We start from the raw sequence: 18,070 nt of genomic DNA, 5'->3' as shown, positions 1-18,070 counted from the left end.
AACTAAACAAAACAAACAAGAAAAACACAGCAATGGGCTCCTGCCCATGAAACTGACTGGTCTTACCATGTCATCATCCAGAAGGAGCTGGCCTGACAAAAAAAAAAAGTGTAGTGCCCTACTGAAGTCTCATTTTCAATACTAATTGGAAGAGAGGTTCTACCTTATAGGATGATGAATATGCTTAGAATCAAAACAAAACAACAAGAAAAAACACCTAACAATTTCTCCTAATAGGGTCGCTATTACACTTAATACCCCATTTGAAGATTTTTTTCAAGCTTTAAGCTCTAGGGGTCCTACATCCCAAGGGAGGAGTGTTCCACCAGGAGTACAATGGTTCCATTGAATTATGTGTTGAGACTGCTACCCAGCAATATTGGGCTCCTCTTGTCACTGAATCATCAGGCAAAGGCGGCAGTTATTCAGCTGATTGGTATGATTAAAACTGACAAGGGGAAACTGGATTGATGCTAACTAATAGGGACAAGGAGAACTTAATTAGAAACCAAGAAAGGCGACTGGGTGGCTCGATTGGTTAAGTGTCTGCCTTCGGCTCAGGTCATAATCTGCTTCTCCCTCTCCCTCTGCCCCCCTCCCTGCTTGTGTGCGTGCGCTCTCTCTCTCAAATAAATAAAATCTTAAAAAAAAAAAAAGAAAGAAAGAAACCAAGAGATCCTTTAGGGTGCCTCTAAGTCCTTCCATATCCAATAGTAAAAGTGAATAGGTGATTACAAAAACTAAAACAGCATCACTGAGGGTGTAAATCTTGCAAAAGTGAAGACTTGGGTGGGTCACTCCACCATGCAAAGACAACTGACAGCTGAAATGCTAAGGACAAATATGAAATAGGTAGTAGAGGGAGGTTGTAACTATCAAGTATATCCTCTTGACCATTAAAGACCTGAGGGATATAGCAGCTATGAATATTTTCTCCCCTTCTTATTACATATGATGGATGGATGTAGATTCACATCCAGATACACAGATGCAGACAGACATATAGACCGCTTTTATGCAAGAATTCTGGATGTAGTCTTTAGGTAGCACAGTTTTATTACCTAAACAGTTGAGACCTAAAAATAACTAAATTTTAGTAGTTAGTATCACCTAGGGATAGGTAAAATATCTATTGGAACTTCGTGTCTCTCAACTTTGGGGATGGGGAGAGGGAATCTTCATGTGTAAAAAGTAAAAACATAATATTTTTGTTGTATTAAAAGTTCAAATATGCACAGAAAGTATGTATGGAGATGCTGAGTAGCCAAAGAGTACACTGTGCCAATTATGAAACTATTATCTCTCAGTTCCAAACTGACCTGACCCTTTATTTCTCTTCCCTATCATCCTAAGGCTGGAACTCTGCAAACTGCATTTCTTCTTTCCCAGCCAGATTCCTGGCTGTAAGGTTCTGACAAAAGGAATACAGGATGGAAATTGGAAAGCATGATGAGGGTGGAAAAGACTTCCCCCGGCTATTACTTGTCACTGCTGTCAACACTGATTCAGCACAGGACCTGGTGGCAGCAGTTGATTCTTCTAGTCTTCCGTGTTTTGTTTACTTAGCATTCCCAGAACCAGTCTCATAGAGCTCCTCAGAGGTAATAACACGAGCCAAGCAGCACCTCTCTTCAGAGATCCATGTCTCAGCTCCTCAAGCTCTGATCTCCAAGCTCCTGAGGTACCAGCTGGACAGCAGCTCCTCCTGAGAAGCCTGGATCCCAGACCCACAGAGCCTATTCTCTAAATCTGTAGGTGCTGACCACCCTAAGCTCCTGTTCCTTCAGACCTAGGTGACGGCGGCTTCCCGGGGTTACTATCCATATGCTTCCTCAGGGCTTCCTTTCCACTTCTTCAGTTCTCAAACACATGTTAAAATCAATTCCTGACGATAAATTCTCTTTGTTGGAATGCATAGTATGGTTTCTGTTTTACTAAATAAAATGTTCCATCAATGGGATAAAGTTAATAATATTATGGTAAATCTATATTAAAAAATTCAGTATTAGGAAGGATGCAGCTGAACTGAGAATTAATAGGAAAAACACTCAAAGATACATTCTTAAGTGAAAAAAAGCAAGGTATATGCTATAGTCTGAATGTGTGTGCCCCCTGATCCCCAAATTCATCTGCTGAAATCCTAACCCCCAAAGGTGACGATATTAGTAAATAGGGCTTTTGGGAGGTACTTAAGTCATGAGAATAGAGCCCTCTAAATGGAATGAATGCCTTTATAAAAGAGGCTCCAGAAAGATCCTCTGACCTCTCCATCATGTTAGGACACAGTGAGAAGGAGCCAAGTATGAACCGGGAAGAAGGACTTCACCAGAACGCAGCCACGCTAGCACCCTGATCTTGGATTTCCCTGCCTTCAGAACTGTGCACAGTAAATTTCTGTTGTATGTAAGCTACCCAGTCAGTGGTATTCTGTTAATAGCAGCCAGAAAAGATGACATTACATCACATTTTAGTATCGTCACAATTTTACGTAAGAAAAAAGATACTTACAAATGCAAAAATTATTTTTAGGAAAACAGTGTTTACCTTCTACCTTACACCCTTTGGTACAAATATTTCATATGTATTACACTTATAACTTAGAAAAGAAAGAAAAATGAGTAAAATATATCCAAGGATTTAATTCAAAGCACAGTCTCACACAGACATTCTAGTCACGCCTACCAAAAAATTATTTCAACAAAAGCCCAAATGGCCCCATTTCCAAAAACATATTCCATTTCCCAATGAAGCTTATCACCTAACAAGAAAGTCTCTTTCATCAGCCTCTCGACCAATATAGAGCTACCAAGCACAGAAGCTTTAGGAACAAAGTAAGCAAAATAATTCCCACAAACTGAATTTAGACTTCAGGAAATAGTTTCAACTTTTAGATGATTTATAAACATATTTTGTTCTCTAAAAGAGAGAAATCTAGAACTGGAATATTTCAGTAGGTGGGTGGTGGAGAGTGGGAGAAAGAGAAAGTGAAAGTATGGAGGTATTCTTTCTATTACAATCCAAACAAGTTAATTTTTTTTTTTTTTAAACTTCTTACCTTAGCAACTTTGTGGTTGGCTGCAGTCTCATGGGATGTATTTTTTAAACCATCTTTGAGCTGTGTGATGAACAAATCATAACCCTCCGTACTAGAAATATCTACCTTTTCTAAACATGCTGATAAGAGCTGTTGTGCCTAAATAAAAAAGATGACCACAGAAAATTAAACACAACAAAAAAATGTTACATTCAGATCCTTATTCAAATACTTTAATTTGTAATGATTCTGACAGGTACTATTACTAAGGTTTACTACTTTTACTTTTTTACACAAACTAAAATCACATATAATTAATCATATATTGATTTGAAGGGCTGTTATAAATTAAATGAGATAAAGCAATGTATTCAGTGTAGTACCAGAGTGAAGTTTCAATACATGGAAGCCATTATAAACCAAAGCAAGATAGAAAAAAATGGATAAGCTGATACCATGAACGAAAATGAAAGGTAAAAGTTTAAAGAGATAAACGTAAAATCCTTCAATGAGTTTTAAATACTCAAACTATGCAAAACCGTAAGAGGGAACATTCACTAAGACAACAGGTAATATAAAAAAGCCCTCTGTATTGCTACCCATATATTCAAAAAGAACTACTTTAACAGAAATACACAGTTAACATATGGAAAAGAATACATCCACACTGATCCAACCAAACCTAGGACCCCATACTTTAGTGAAGACAGTGACAAATTAATGTGCTGTAGTAAAGGATGTCTGGGATGGTGGAAGGTCTACAAACAGTATTATGCAAACAATAGAATTGTAATTACTTAGGTACATAGAAAATCAGCATCAGATGTTAATGGCCAACAAGATAGAGGAGGTGACAGAAGTCAGGTAAATACCTAACACTTCAGACAGAATATGAAAAATACTGATTTGAGGGTCTATTTCATCATAAATATTCCAATCTTATTGTAATTCTCTAGTTCTTTTTAAAACCTGAATAGTTTGATACCATCTTTCATCGCAGAATATATATATATCCTTTATTAGGATATCAGCCTTATTAAGTTATCATCTAGTATAAATTCCTCAAATTAGGAGGAAAAAATGTTCAATACAACTAAAACTAATTAATTCTCTATCCAAAAATTTTAGACATGACCCCAGATCCAAATATTCTGATGACAAAAAGAGGGCTACTCTCTTTTCAGATTCAAACTTTCAGCAACATACTTTCAACAATAACATATCACAGACAACTGTGTTACACTAAATGTGAAATCTAAGTGGATATATGTTAGTATCTTTTTTTAAATAGCCTTCCAAAAAGAGAATAAAAACATTTATACTGCATTTTATATATACACATTGACAATTTTCATGTCCTAAAAATGGGCAATATGCTATATTGCTTTTATCAACTAATCATACCACCAAATGCAAAACAATTCATAATTAACAACTTGGTATAAAGACAAAAATGGTATCTCACTTTATTAGGGAACACAGCATTAAGATCTTTTATATTTTATTTAAGATGATTTAAAATCTAATAACTTTGAAAAACATACTTTCAAATTACACCGTATGAACATCAACACACACTTAAAGAATTTAAATTAGGGTGAACCCACAAATTAAGTAATGAATATTTAACACTACAGAAACATATGTATGACTAAAATTTTAAACTGGGATTGTTAAGACATGATACACAGTGAAGATTACTGGTTGTCCACTAATACTCATTCCTCCCTTCCATCTAATATTTAAAAAAGAAGAACTACCTCTTTCTCATTCTTCTCAGCTTGATGTGACCATGTGACTAAATTCTGGCCAATGGGATGAACATGAAAAGGGTGTATATGAGAAAGTTTGTTAGAGAGAGCAAGAAAGAATGAAGGTGAGAAAGAAAGCAGAAGGGAAGGAGAGGGGGAGAAGAGACAAGAGAGAAACACAGGGAGAAAGGGAAGGAGGGATCATACCAGTGTGTTCCCCTGGACTTTTGCTTTCCCTTTCGCTACGACTGGGAAATACTAATGAGACCTGGAACAGCTGTCATGAATTCACGGATGGAAGCTAAGTGCTGAGGTAAGCAAAGTTAACCCTACATTTAGCCCTGTACTGTTACTGAAAAAACTATATTGTCTAAGCCACTGTATTTTGGTGTCTCTGTTACAGTTTAACCTGTATGGTTCACACTTAACTACCACTTTGATAAGCATCAATTAATTATACAGAGGAATTAAACAAATGTGATCAGTAAATCAATTCTTTGTTAAAAACAGGGATACATATATAATGTCCTCAAAAGACAACCTAATTTAACAGCTAATAGGTCTGAGAGTACATTAAGTAGAAAAGTACACTGATTTATTTCAACTTACCTCCGTAACAGGTAATTCAAGCTGAACCACATCATCCTGCTTTGAAACTGGAGTTTGCAGAGCAGTGTCTAACAACAAGATTCCATTAAGGTCCTTCCTACACCCTACTGCATAATCATCCACAAATATAACTTTATCCACCGCAGATATATACTGACATTTCACCTGTCCACCTGGTTTAGCTGTTAAAAGAACAAAAATTCGACACTTAAGATTTAAAGACTAATAATAGTCCATCAAAAATAAATGTTTACATGGAAGCTAAATACAGTATCTAATCTTGCACTGGAAAAAACTGCTCTAAAAGACATTATTAGAACAACTAATAAACTTGTAATATGTACTATAGATTAGATCAAAGTATCATTGTGAAACTGTCAGAACTTGACAACTACAGAGCTATTATAAAAGAGAATATGGGGTGGGGGGCGCCTGGGTGGCTCAGTTGGTTAAGCAACTGCCTTTGGCTCAGGTCATGATCCTGGAGTCCCACGATCGAGTCCCTCATCAGGCTCCCTGCTCAGCAGGGAGTCTGCTTCTCCCTCTGACCCCCCCTCCATGTGTTCTCTCTCTCTCTCTCTCTCTCAAATAAATAAATCTTTAAAAAAGAGAGAGAAAATATAGGGGCGCCTGGGTGACTCAGTCAGTTGAGTGGCCAACCCTTGGCTTCGGCTCAGATCATGATCTCAGGGTCCTGGGATCAAGCCCTTGTCAGGCTCCATGCTCAGCAGGGAGTCTGCTTCAGGATTCTCTCTCCCTCTGCGCCTCCCCTGCTCTCTTTCTCTCTCTCAGAAAGATAAATAAATCTTTAAAAAAGAGAGAGAATATAATTGTTCTTAGAAATAAACAGGGGTGCCTGGTTGACTCAGTTGGAAGATCATGGGACTCTTGATCTCAGGGTCTGGTGTTTGAGCCCCATGTTAGGTGTAGAGATTACTTAAATACATAAAACTTAAAAAAAAAAAGAAACATAGAAATAGTAAAGGGTAAAGGGGCATGGTATTATGCAACCTATTCTCAACAGAGCAAAAGTATTGTGTAGGGCGCCTGGGTGGCTCAGTTGGTTAAGCGACTGCCTTCGGCTCAGGTCATGATCCTGGAGTCCCTGGATCGAGTCCTGCATCAGGCTCCCTGCTCGGCGGGGAGTCTGCTTCTCCCTCTGACCCTCCCCCCTCTCATGTGCTCTCTCTCATTCTCTCTCTCTCAAATAAATAAAATCTTTAAAAAAAAAAAAAAGAAAAAGTATTGTGTATATATGTGTGTGAATGTTAAGAAATGTGGTAAAGTATTTAAAATTAAAACTGGTAGAACTAGGTAAAGGGTACAGGGAAGTTCTTTGTTCTATACTATTTCATAATTAAAATACTCAGAACAAAATTTTTAAATATTCAGTATTTGTCATTTTTTGCAAAAATTCAATAAGCATAAAGTCAGTGTGGCCAGTCTCTAGGTAATTACCACAAAAGTTTTTGGGGGATTTTACATCTGAGATAAAATTATGGAAAATGTTTATAACCTAGGTTAGAGAAATAGTAAAGCCTCTAGTTCACCCCCCACTGAATAAACACAGTCAACTACCGGTGAAGATCAACGTTCCCTGAAGTTTCTGCTGAGTCAGTATCAGAAGAGTATTTTAATGGAGAAAGTCAGTGAATACATGACCCATAAAATTTCTCAGAATAAGTCAGGGCGGAATTTCAGAAGTCTTATAAAAAAACAGTAACAGGCAAGAGACTTTGAATACCAAAAAAAAAATGTTTTAAAGATAACATCAGTTTCTATACTTAAATTTATAGACTTATAAGGTGATTAATGTTAAGTGTTTCTGCCACAAATAGAGAGTCTCTGTAAAAAGACTTTAAAGAATGATCAATTGTGAAATTTTATTCCATTAGAAAAGATAATTCCCTGTGGGCAAGTAATCCTGCTGCCAGTATACCTCATCCTAAACTCCCACAACTCTACAGAACATCCCAGTAACAAGTTCTGCTACTACCTAATGAGACAAAAGCAGAAAAATAGAAATAAATCAGAGTCCTAGTTTTCAATCTCTAGGTCAACTATAAAACATGTTATAATCAATGAATATTGGGTTGGTATTCTTTTTTTTTTCCCCCAAAGATTTTATTTATTTGACAGAGAGAGACACAGTGAGAGAGGGAACACAAGCAGGGGGAGTGGGAAAGGGAGAAGCAGACTCCCAGCTAAGCAGGGAGCCCAGTGCGGGACTTGATCCCAGGACCCTAGGATCATGACCTGAGCTGAAGGCAGACACTTAACGACTGAGCTACCCAGGGACCCCTGGGTTGGTATTCTTATTAGTATTTTCTTTTTTTTTAACCCCGGGGTTGGTATTCTTAATCTCAGATTATTATAGCTCTTTGGACTCTAACAGCTTGGAGGCATTACAAAACTGATTAGGAACTAATTCATTATCTACATAAAACAAAACAAAACAATCTATAGTTCAGTTTCAGAATTGGAGGTTTGAAATATATGTTAGCATAAAGGAAAATAATCTGGGGCGCCTGGGTGGCTCAGTCGTTAAGCGTCTGCCTTCGGCTCAGGTCATGATCCCGGTGTCCTGGGATCGAGCCCTGCATCGGGCTCCCTGCTCCATGGGAAGCCTGCTTCTCCCTCTCCCACTCTCCCTGCTTGTGTTCCTGCTCTCGCTATCTCTCTCTCTGTCAAATAAATAAATAAAATCTTAAAAAAAAAAAAAGGAAAATAATCTCTGTAATACAAAACAAGAATATTTACCTAGCACTTCTAATACCTAGATAAAACCACAAGAAACACAAATTATAAAAACTCAGTAAAATTGTGTAAGAACTTGCAAAGATCATTTCAAAACTCCAAAACTCATTAACTATAAATATTTTTAAGGACTTCTTTATGGGGTGCCTGGGTAGCTCAGATGGTTGAGCATCTGACTCTTGGTTTCAGCTCAGGTCATGATCTCGGGGTCATGAGATAGAGCCCCACATCCTGCTAAGAGCTCAGTGGGGAGTCTGCTTGAGATTCTCTCTCCCACTCCTTCTACCCCTCCCCCTACTCTTGCTCATGTGTGCGCTCTCTCTCAAACAAATAAATCTTTAAAAAAAAAAAAAAGCTATTCTTTTTTTAGAACAATTTTAGGCTTCCAGCAAAACTGAGTAAAAGGCACTTAGATTTCCAATATATGCCCTGCCCCCACACATAACTATAAAATTTTGAAAAACAAACTGCAAATTCTGCTTTACTGTTTTAGGTATGTACATTTAAGTAACAAATTATAAAAATTATAATTTTTTAAAGCTTTTATTTATTTATTTGACAGAGAGACACACAGCGAGAAAGGGAACACAAGCAGGGGGAGTGAGAGAGGGAGAAGCAGGCTTCCCGTGGAGCAGGGAGCGCGATGCGGGGCTCGATCCCAGGACTCTGGGATCATGACCTGAGCCGAAGGCAGATGCTTAACTGACTGAGCCACCCAGGCGTCCCAAAAATTATAATTTTGTTAAAAGTTCCCAAGAGAAGTACAAGATGTAAATGTCGAGACTCTATACCAATTTCCAAATGGGTTTCCATGCAACCCTAGAGAATTCCATCCAAATCATGCCACTAGAGATTCCTCAACAGATCTTGACTGAAAAAAAGTCAACACTGGTTTTACAACTTCTTATACACTATACAATACTAGCACTCAAAGTAATGCACAGTGATCAAGCAGTCTTGCTGACAATTTCTTCAGGCCAGTACAGCAGCATGCAATAAGACTGTGTTCATTAGGATGAGTTCATTCCCAGTTTTTGACCTTAGTTAGGGAAGGTCATCCATAAGCAGAGGGCTGTACTGCACAGGGAGAAGAAAGGAGGGTATTATTAGCCATACCCCCTTGAAGGATCTTCTGAGCTCATAGACCTCATTTCAATTACATCTGCAAAAATCTTATTTCCAAATAAGGTCACAGTCTAAGGTTCCATGTAGACATGAATTTTGAGGGAAGATTATTTAACCCACTACCGACCCTTTCTTTCAATCTTTTACTCAGCCTGAAGACTTTATTTTTCAGAGGACAGCTTTGTTAATGTACCCTGACAGTATGCTCAAGATGAGATTTACTCTTCTGCCCCTAGAAAAGTCCTAGATGGGGCACCTGGTTGGCTCAGTAGTAGAGCATCCAACTCTTGATCTTGGGGTTGTGAGTTTGAGCCCCATATTGGGTACAGAGATTATTTAAAATAAAATCTTAAAAAAAAAATCCTACATTTCTGCGCAAGAAAAGTATCTTGCAATGAATAAAGAATATTTTTGGAACTTTTTAACTTCTTACATGTTTGAGCAAGTCTTTTCTTATTTAGGAAGCAACGAGACAGGACTGAAATCCTCTAATTTCAGTTAAAAATGAAATCCAAGCATGTTTAAGTCTGACCCAGAATTGAGTGTTTGTACAGCAAAGAAAAAAAAAAAACACAGGTAAATTCAACATTTATTTTTAGTCATAAGAATAACCATTTTAAGCACAGAAAGAAAAAAGATGAAGAAATCAAGAAAACTATAATAGAGCTTGACTGTGTCACTCAGCTAGAAAACATGTTTTCTAAGTCTTGTAGAACACTGAGTTATACTTTTATTCATGATGCTTTGATTCATGATTTTAGTCGTATTACTATTCAACACTCAATATATTTTAATGTTACCAATAATACTGATAAACTTACGACCTATACTTAAATTTTATCTCCCAAGACTACCTTTAAAAAACTTAAATCCCATTTTGGCATGAACCATTTATTATTCCATTTGCCTTATGAGTTTAAAATATCTGAAAATAAATTTCTCAAAGAAAGGTAAGCTATGCTTAACTAATGTTTGTTATGTTTTCCAAGAAGAGTTAGCTAAAAAGTTATTTTGGGCTTTTAAATAGAAGGAAAAAACTATGGCACATACCCTGTACTACATACTGAACCTTTTGAGAACTTTGTACAGAAGTAATCTGTAAGGGACGCCTGAATGGCTCAGGTAAGCAGCCCACTCTTGATTTTGGCTCAGGTCACAATCTCAAGCCCCATATCAGGCACCATGCTGAGTGGGGAGGCTGCTCGAGACTTTTTTCTCTGCCCCTCCCCCTGCTTGTATGTGCACTCTCTCTCTCTAAAATACATTTAAAAATCTTTTTTTTTTTTTAAGTGACTTTTAAACCTGCATGGATAAAGTTAAAAAAATGAGCAGGAAACTCAAATTCCTCCGTGTACAACAGAAATCAGCACACTTCTTGTGAAAAGCGTCAGACTAAATATTTTAAGGTTCACAAGATACCTGGTCTCTCTCACAATTACCTTGCCACTGTACTGCAAAGGCAGCCATAGCCCACATGCAAGTAAATGGGTGTGGATGTGTGCCAGTAACACTTTATTTATAAAATTAGGAGATAGCCTGAGAACTACAAGGGTTTGCAGACCCCTAATTGACACTAATGACTTGTATTAATGCACATATTCTTTCTGGGAAGGGAAAACTTCACAAAACAGGTTAAAATTCACAGCCAGACACAGTAAGTTTCTGAAAACTAACAAAGAAAAATCTTGAAAGCAAACAGACAATAAGGACACGTTATTTTCATGGAAGTAATAATACAATAAAAACATGTATCATTAAAAACCATAAAGTTCATTAGGAAGTGGACCATTGTTTTTTAAGTACTAGAGAAAAAGAAATTCTATATCGACAAAAATATCCATCAGAGGGGCGCCTGGGTGGCTCAGTTGTTAAGCGTCTGCCTTCGGCTCAGGTCATGATCCCAGGGTCCTGGGATGGAGTCCCACATCGGGCTCCCTCCTCGGGGGGAAGCCTGCTTCTCCCTCTCCCCCTCCCCCTGCTTGTGTTCCCTCTCTCGCTGTGTCTCTCTCTGTCAAATAAATAAATAAAATCTTTAAAAAAAAAAAAAATCCATCAGAAATGAAGGTGAAATACATTCTTGGATGAAGGAATACTATAGAGAAATTTTGCCAGCAAAGCTACGCAGAAAGAACTGCAAAAGGAAGTTCATCAAATATAAGAAAAATCATTTCAGAAAACTTAACAGTACCAGAAATGAGGGAAGACCAACAGGAATGGTATATATAACCAATGATTTTTTTGTCTCAGTTCTTTAAAATATATTTGAAAACTGAAAGCAAAACATTATATTGTCTGAGAGGGTTTCTAATGGATGTAGATGTAATGAACACGTAAATTAACTTTTAAAAGAGGGGAGACTACAATATAGTAAAAAGGTTCCTACGTTCTGCTTAAAGTGGTAAAGTACTGATTCTAAATACACTGTGAAAAGTACATATATTGCAATCCCTCAAGTAACTACAAAAAACATATACACATAATTATAGTAAAAAAATAAAAAGTTAAAACAATTAAAATATCAAATAACGAGGGGCACCTGGCTAGCTCAGTCAGTGGAGCATTCAACTCTTGATCAAGGGGTAGTGAGTTCAAGCCCCATGCATGCTGGGCATAGAGTTTACTTAAAAAAATAAATAAATAAATAAATATTACCCCAAAAAAAGAGAAAAGGAGAAGAAACAGAGGAAAAGGGAGGAAGTAAATAACAAAATAGAATATCTAATTCAAAATGTCAACAATTACATTAAATATAAACCGTCTAAATATATGCCAATTACAAGACCAATTGTCAGAATGAAGTGAAAAACACATATACAATCCAATTCTATGATGTCTATAAGAAACTTTTACCCTTCTAAGAGGATAAAAGTAAGGAGCACTGGCTAGCTCATTCAGTATGTGACTCTTGATCTCAGGGTTGTAAATTCAAGCACCACCTTGGGTGTAAAGATTACTCAAAAATAAAAAAAATACGGGGTGACTGGTGGCTCAGCGTCCAACTCTTCATTTTAGCTGGGGTCATGATCTCAGGGTCGTGAGTTCAAGCCCCACACTGGGCTCTAAAAAAAAAAAATTAGAGGTGGCTGGGTAGCTCAGTCAGTTGAGCATCTGACTCTTGGTTTCGGCTCAGGTCATGATCTCACGGTTGTGTGACTGAGCCCCATGAAGGGCTGCGCACTCAGTGTGGAGTCTGCTTCAGATTCTCTCTCCCTCTCCTTCTGCGTCTCTCCCAGCTCTTACCTACACAGACGTGAGCGCTCTCTAAAATAAATAAAATCTTTTAAAAATAAATAACAATAAAAATTTTAAAATTTTAAATAAAAATAAAAGGATAAAAATAAAAGGATGGAAAAAAGATATTTCAGGCAAACGTTAAAGAAAAGATGAAGTAGCTATATTTATATTAAACAAAGATCAGAGCAAAGAAAATAACCAGGGATAAATGAGGTCATTACGTGATTAAAGGGCCAATTCACAAAGAAGAAAAAGCAATACTAAACATGTATACACCTAACAGAACTTTAAAACACATACAGGAGGGCACCTGGATGGCTCAGTCGGGTAAGCCTCTGACTCTTAATTTTGGCTCAGGTCATGATCTTAGGGTCCTGAGATCAAGCCCCGAATTGTGAAGCCTGCTTAAGATTCTCTTTCTTCCTCTCCCTTTGTCCTTACCCCCTCTTAAAATTAAAAAAACAAACAAACAAACAAACACACACACATACAGCAAAAATTAATGGAACTGAGAAGAAATAGGCATCCAAATTACAGCTGGAGATTTCAACACTCCTCTCTAATTAATAGAACTAATACATAAAAAACCAGCAGCAATGGGCGCCGCCTGGGTGGCTCAGTCGTTAAGCGTCTGCCTTCGGCTCAGGTCATGATCCCAGGGTCCTGGGATCGAGCCCCGCATCGGGCTCCCTGCTCCGCGGGAGGCCTGCTTCTCCCTCTCCCACTCCCCCTGCTTGTGTTCCCTCTCACTGTGTCTCTCTCTGTCAAATAAATAAAATCTTTAAAAAAAAAAAAAAAAAAAAGCAGCAATACAGAGAAACTGAACACCACCATCAACAAATAAGATTTTTAGAATATTCCACCTATCAAAAGTAGAATACACATTCTTTTCAAGTGTACATAGAACATTCACCAAGATACATCATATCCTGGGTCACAAAAGAGACCTTAATAAATATAAAAGAATTGAAATTAGAAGTATGTTCTCTGACCACAATGTATTTAAGTAGAAATCAGTAACAGAAATATAAGAGGAAATACTTGGAAAATAAACAACATACTTCTAAATAATCCACAGGTCAAAAAGTTTCAGATAATCCAGAAAATATTTTTAATTGGAATGAAAATGAAAATCTGTCAAAATGTGTCATATGCAAATAAAGCATTGCTTCGAATGAAATATGTAGGAACTAAATTATTATACTGGGGTAGGGAAGAAGGTCTCAAATCAATAATCTAAGCTTCCTATTTAAAAAAACTAGAGGGGCACCTGGGTGGCTCAGTCGTTAAGCGTCTGCCTTCGGCTCAGGTCATGACCCCAGGGTCCTGGGATCGAGCCCCGCATCGGGCTCCCTGCACGGCGGGAAACCTGCTTCTCCCTCTCCCACTCCCCCTGCTTGTGTTCCCTCTCTCGCTGTGTCTCTCTCTGTCAAATAAATAAATAAAATCTTAAAAAAAAACAAAACTGGTTCAATATTCAGGAATCAATCAATATAAGCTACCATATTATAGCTTAAAGAGGAAAAGCTACATGATAGATGCATTTGGCAAAATATAACATCCTTTCATGATTAAAAAAAACTCAGCAAATTAGAAATGAAAGGGAATTTGCTCAACCTGATGAAGGACATGTACAAAAATCCAACCACTATCAACATAATTAACAGTAAAACAATGAATATTTTCTCCCTAAAATCAGGAACAATGCAAGGACACACTCTCACCACTCCTATTCAATATCATATTGGAAGATCTAGCTACTGCAATAAGAAATGAGAAGAATTTAAACGCCATACAGATTAGAAAGGAACAAATGAAACTGTCCCTATCCATAGACAACATGATGAACCTATAAAGAAGATCTAAAACCAAAAACAAAACTCCTAGAGCTAATAAATGAGTCTGGCAAGGTTAGAGTAAACAAAGTACATAAAAATCAACCAACTGTACTTCAGTATACTAGAAATCTGAAGCTTAAATCTACAAAAACCAGTTTACGATAGCTTTAAAAACATAAAATAAGCGTTCCCGTGTGGCTCTGTTGGTGAAGTATCTGCCTTCAGCTCAGGTCATGATCCTGGAGTCCTGGGATGGAACCCCATGTTGGGCTCCCTGCTCAGTGGGGAGTCTGCTTCTCCTTCTCCCTATGCCCCTCCACCTGCTCAAGCTCCCTCTCCCTCCCTTTTGCTCTTAAATAAAATCTTTTTAAAAAAATAAAATAAAATTTATTTGAAAAGACAAAAGAATTGGAATAACTAAAGCAATTCTGATAAAGAATAAGGTTGGACAAATCACATTACATGATTTTAAGACCTACTATAAAACTTATAGTACCACAAGAAAATATAATAGTGGCAAATGGTTAGACATACAGATCTATGGAACAGAAGAGAATCCAAAGATAGACCCACATAAACATGGCCATTTGATCTTTTAAATTATTTTTAATTGTGGTAAATCAACACAGCAAAATTTAGCATTTTAACCATTTTGAAGCGCACAGTCGAGTGGCATTAAGTTCATTCACACTGTTGTGCAACCATCACCACCATCGATCCACAGAATGGATGGTGCAAAACTTGAGCTCTATAACCATCATGCACTAACTCCTCCTTCCCAACTCCATACCCCCCAGTGCCCAGCAATCACTATTCTACTTTCTATCTCTAAGAAATTGACTACTTCTAAGTACCACATTATAAGTGGAGTCATACAGTATTTGTCCATTTGTGATGGGTTTTTTTCAATAAGCATTTTGTCTTCAGTTTATCCACACTGCAGTCAAGTGTCAAAATTTCCTTACTTTTTAAGGCTAATATTCCATTGTATATATACACCATATTTTGTTTATCCATATAGCCATCAATGGACATTGGGTAGCTTCTACTTTTTGACTACTGGGAATAATGCTGCTTTGAACATGGTGTACAAATATTTTTTCAAGACCCTGCTTTCAATTCTTTGGGGTATATACTGAGATGTGGAATTGTGATATCATACGGTAATTTTATTTTCAATTGTTTGAGGAAACACTATATTGTTTTCAATACACTATTTTATATTCCCACCAAGAGTGTACAATACGAAGGTTCCAATTCTCCACATCCTTGCCAACACTTATTATTATTTTTAATGACAGTCACTATAATGGGTGGGAAGTGGTATTGCATTGTGGTTTTAATTTATATTTCCCAAAATATTAGTGATGTTGAACATCTTTTCATGTGCTTTTCGGCCATTTGTATTTCTTCTCTGAAGAAATATTTACTCAAATATTTTGCTCATTCTTTAATTGGGTTATTTTGTTGTTGTTGAGACATTAAAGTTCTCTATACATTCTGAATATTAATTTTATATATACCTAGATATGTGATTTGCAAATATTTTCTCATGTTATGTGTTTGCTGTTTTACTGTTGATAGTGTCCTTCAATGCACAAAGGTTTTCCTTTTGATGAAGTCCAACTTGTCTATTTTTTCTTTGGTTCCCTGTGCCTTTGATGTCATATCCAAAAAATCACTGCCAAATCCAATGTCATGAAGCTTCCCCCTTTGTTTTCTTCTAAGAGCTTTATAGTTGTAGCTCTTATGTTTAAGGGTCCAACTTCATTCTTTTTTTTTTTTTTTAGATTTTATTTATTTGACAAAGAGAGACACAGTGAGAGAGGGAACACAAGCAGGGGGAGTGGGAGAGGGAGAAGCAGGCTTTCCGCCAAGCAGGGAGCCCGATGCGGGGCTCAATCCCAGGACCCTGGAATCATGACCTGAGCCGAAGGCAGACGCTTAATGACTGAGCCACCCAGGCTCCAACTTCATTCTTTTGCAATGTGGATATCCAACGTTTCTCAGCACAATTTCTTGAAGAGATTGTCCTTTCCCCCACCGAATAGTGTTGGCCTTCTTGTCAAAAATCATTCACAACATATATGAGGGGTTATTTCTGTGCTCTCTATTCCATTAGTCTTTATGTCTGTCTACACCAGTACCACATTGTTTTGGTTACTGTAAAACTGTAATAAGTTTTGAAATGTGAGTCCTTCAACACTGTTCTTCTTTTTCAAGAACACTTTGTAGAATCCCTTGAGATTCTACATGAACTTTATGTGGGTTTTCCTATTTCTGCAAAAAACATCATTGGGATTGTGATAGAGATTGCACTGAATCTGTAAATCACTTTGGGTAGTACTGACTTTTTAACAATATACAGGCGAAGCACTTATAAGGATGCAGAGTTAAGTGGAACTCATATTTTTAATGGAAATACATAATGGCACAGCCACACTAGGTTTGACAGTTTCTTTTTTAAGATTTTTTTTTTTTTTAAAGATTTTATTTATTTATTTGACACACACAGAGAGAGAGAGGAATCACAAGTAGGCAGAGTGGCAGGGAGCGGCAGAGGGAGAAGCAGGCTCCCCGCTGAGCAAGGAGCCCGAGGTGGGACTTGATCCCAGGACCCTGGGATCATGACCTGAGCCGAAGGCAGATGCTTAACAACTGAGCCACCCAGGCGCCCCTATGATTTATTTTTTATTCATTTATTTGAGAGAGAGAGAGAAGACATGAGCAGGGAGGAGGAACAGAGGGAGAGGGAGAAGCAGACTCTCCACTGAGCAGGAAGCCTGACGAGGGGCTTGATCCCAAGACCCCAGGACCATGACCTGAGCTGAAGGCAGACACTTAGACTGAGCCACTCAGGTGCCCTGGTTTGACAGTTTCTTATAAGATTAAACATACACTTATCAAATGGTCCTGTAATCCCACTTCTATGTATTTACCCTAGAGACATAAAATCTTACATTCACACAAAAATCCTGTACTCAAATGTTTATAGTAGCTCTATCCATAATCACCAAAGCTGAAAACACCCAAGTGTCCTTCAGTGAGTGAGTGACTAAACAAATGGTGACACATCCATACAATGAAATACTGTTTACGTATTAAAAAAAAAAAAAAAAGAACTACTGATACATGTGACAACTTGCGTGAATCTCAGACATTATGCTAACTGCAAAAAGTCATTATCAAAAGGTTACATACTGTAGGATTCCATTTCTAGGACATTCTAGAAAAGACAAATAGTATGGAAAACTTGATTGCCAAAGGTTGGAGGGGAACAGGATGGGGGGAGGGTTAGACTATAAAGGAAAGAGCACAGGTGTTGAAAATGTATCCTAATTGTAGTGGCAGTTACATGAATCTATGCATGTACTGGTAATACACAAAAAATAGGCTATCTTATTGTAGAGTATTAAATAAAACTTTAAAATATTATAGAAGAAAAAATGGGAAAATATCTATAATATGCTATTAACTAAGTAAAGGAAGGGAAATAGTTTATAAAATATCATTGCAATCCAAATTCTATAAAAATATATTAAACAATGGGGCACCTGGGTGGCTCAGTCGGTTAGGTGTCTGCCTTCAGCTCAGGTCATGAACTCAAGGTCCTGGGATGGAGCCCTGCTCTCTCTCAAATAAATAAAATCTTTAAAAACGTCCTTAAAAAATATATCAAACAACAGAAAAAAGCAAAAAGAAATTGTTACACACCAAAATGC

At 37.3% G+C, this 18,070-nt stretch overlaps 1 protein-coding gene across 12 annotated transcripts in view; it reads right to left on the bottom strand.

The window, feature by feature from the left end:
• The window catches only part of BIRC6 (baculoviral IAP repeat containing 6), a 227,928-nt gene that overhangs the window by 194,187 nt on the left and 15,671 nt on the right, over positions 1 to 18,070 (bottom strand). For all 12 annotated transcript variants that reach the window (XR_004678476.1, XM_035000880.1, XM_035000872.1 and 9 more), the window contains exons 2-3: positions 5,395 to 5,576; positions 3,056 to 3,193 (exon numbers count right to left, since the gene is read on the bottom strand). Coding sequence is in view for 11 of the 12 variants with exons in the window: in XM_035000880.1 (XP_034856771.1) it covers positions 3,056 to 3,193; positions 5,395 to 5,576 (320 nt within the window). In the remaining variant the exon portion in view is untranslated. The remainder of the gene's footprint in view (positions 1 to 3,055; positions 3,194 to 5,394; positions 5,577 to 18,070) is intronic.

This window comes from Mirounga leonina, unplaced genomic scaffold, assembly GCF_011800145.1.
Source record: "Mirounga leonina isolate KUSES-001 unplaced genomic scaffold, KU_Mleo_1.0 Mir_125, whole genome shotgun sequence".
Taxonomy (NCBI): Eukaryota; Metazoa; Chordata; class Mammalia; order Carnivora; family Phocidae; genus Mirounga; species Mirounga leonina.
Note: the sequence above shows the minus strand (reverse complement) of the source record. Positions and strands in the feature narration are given on the sequence as shown.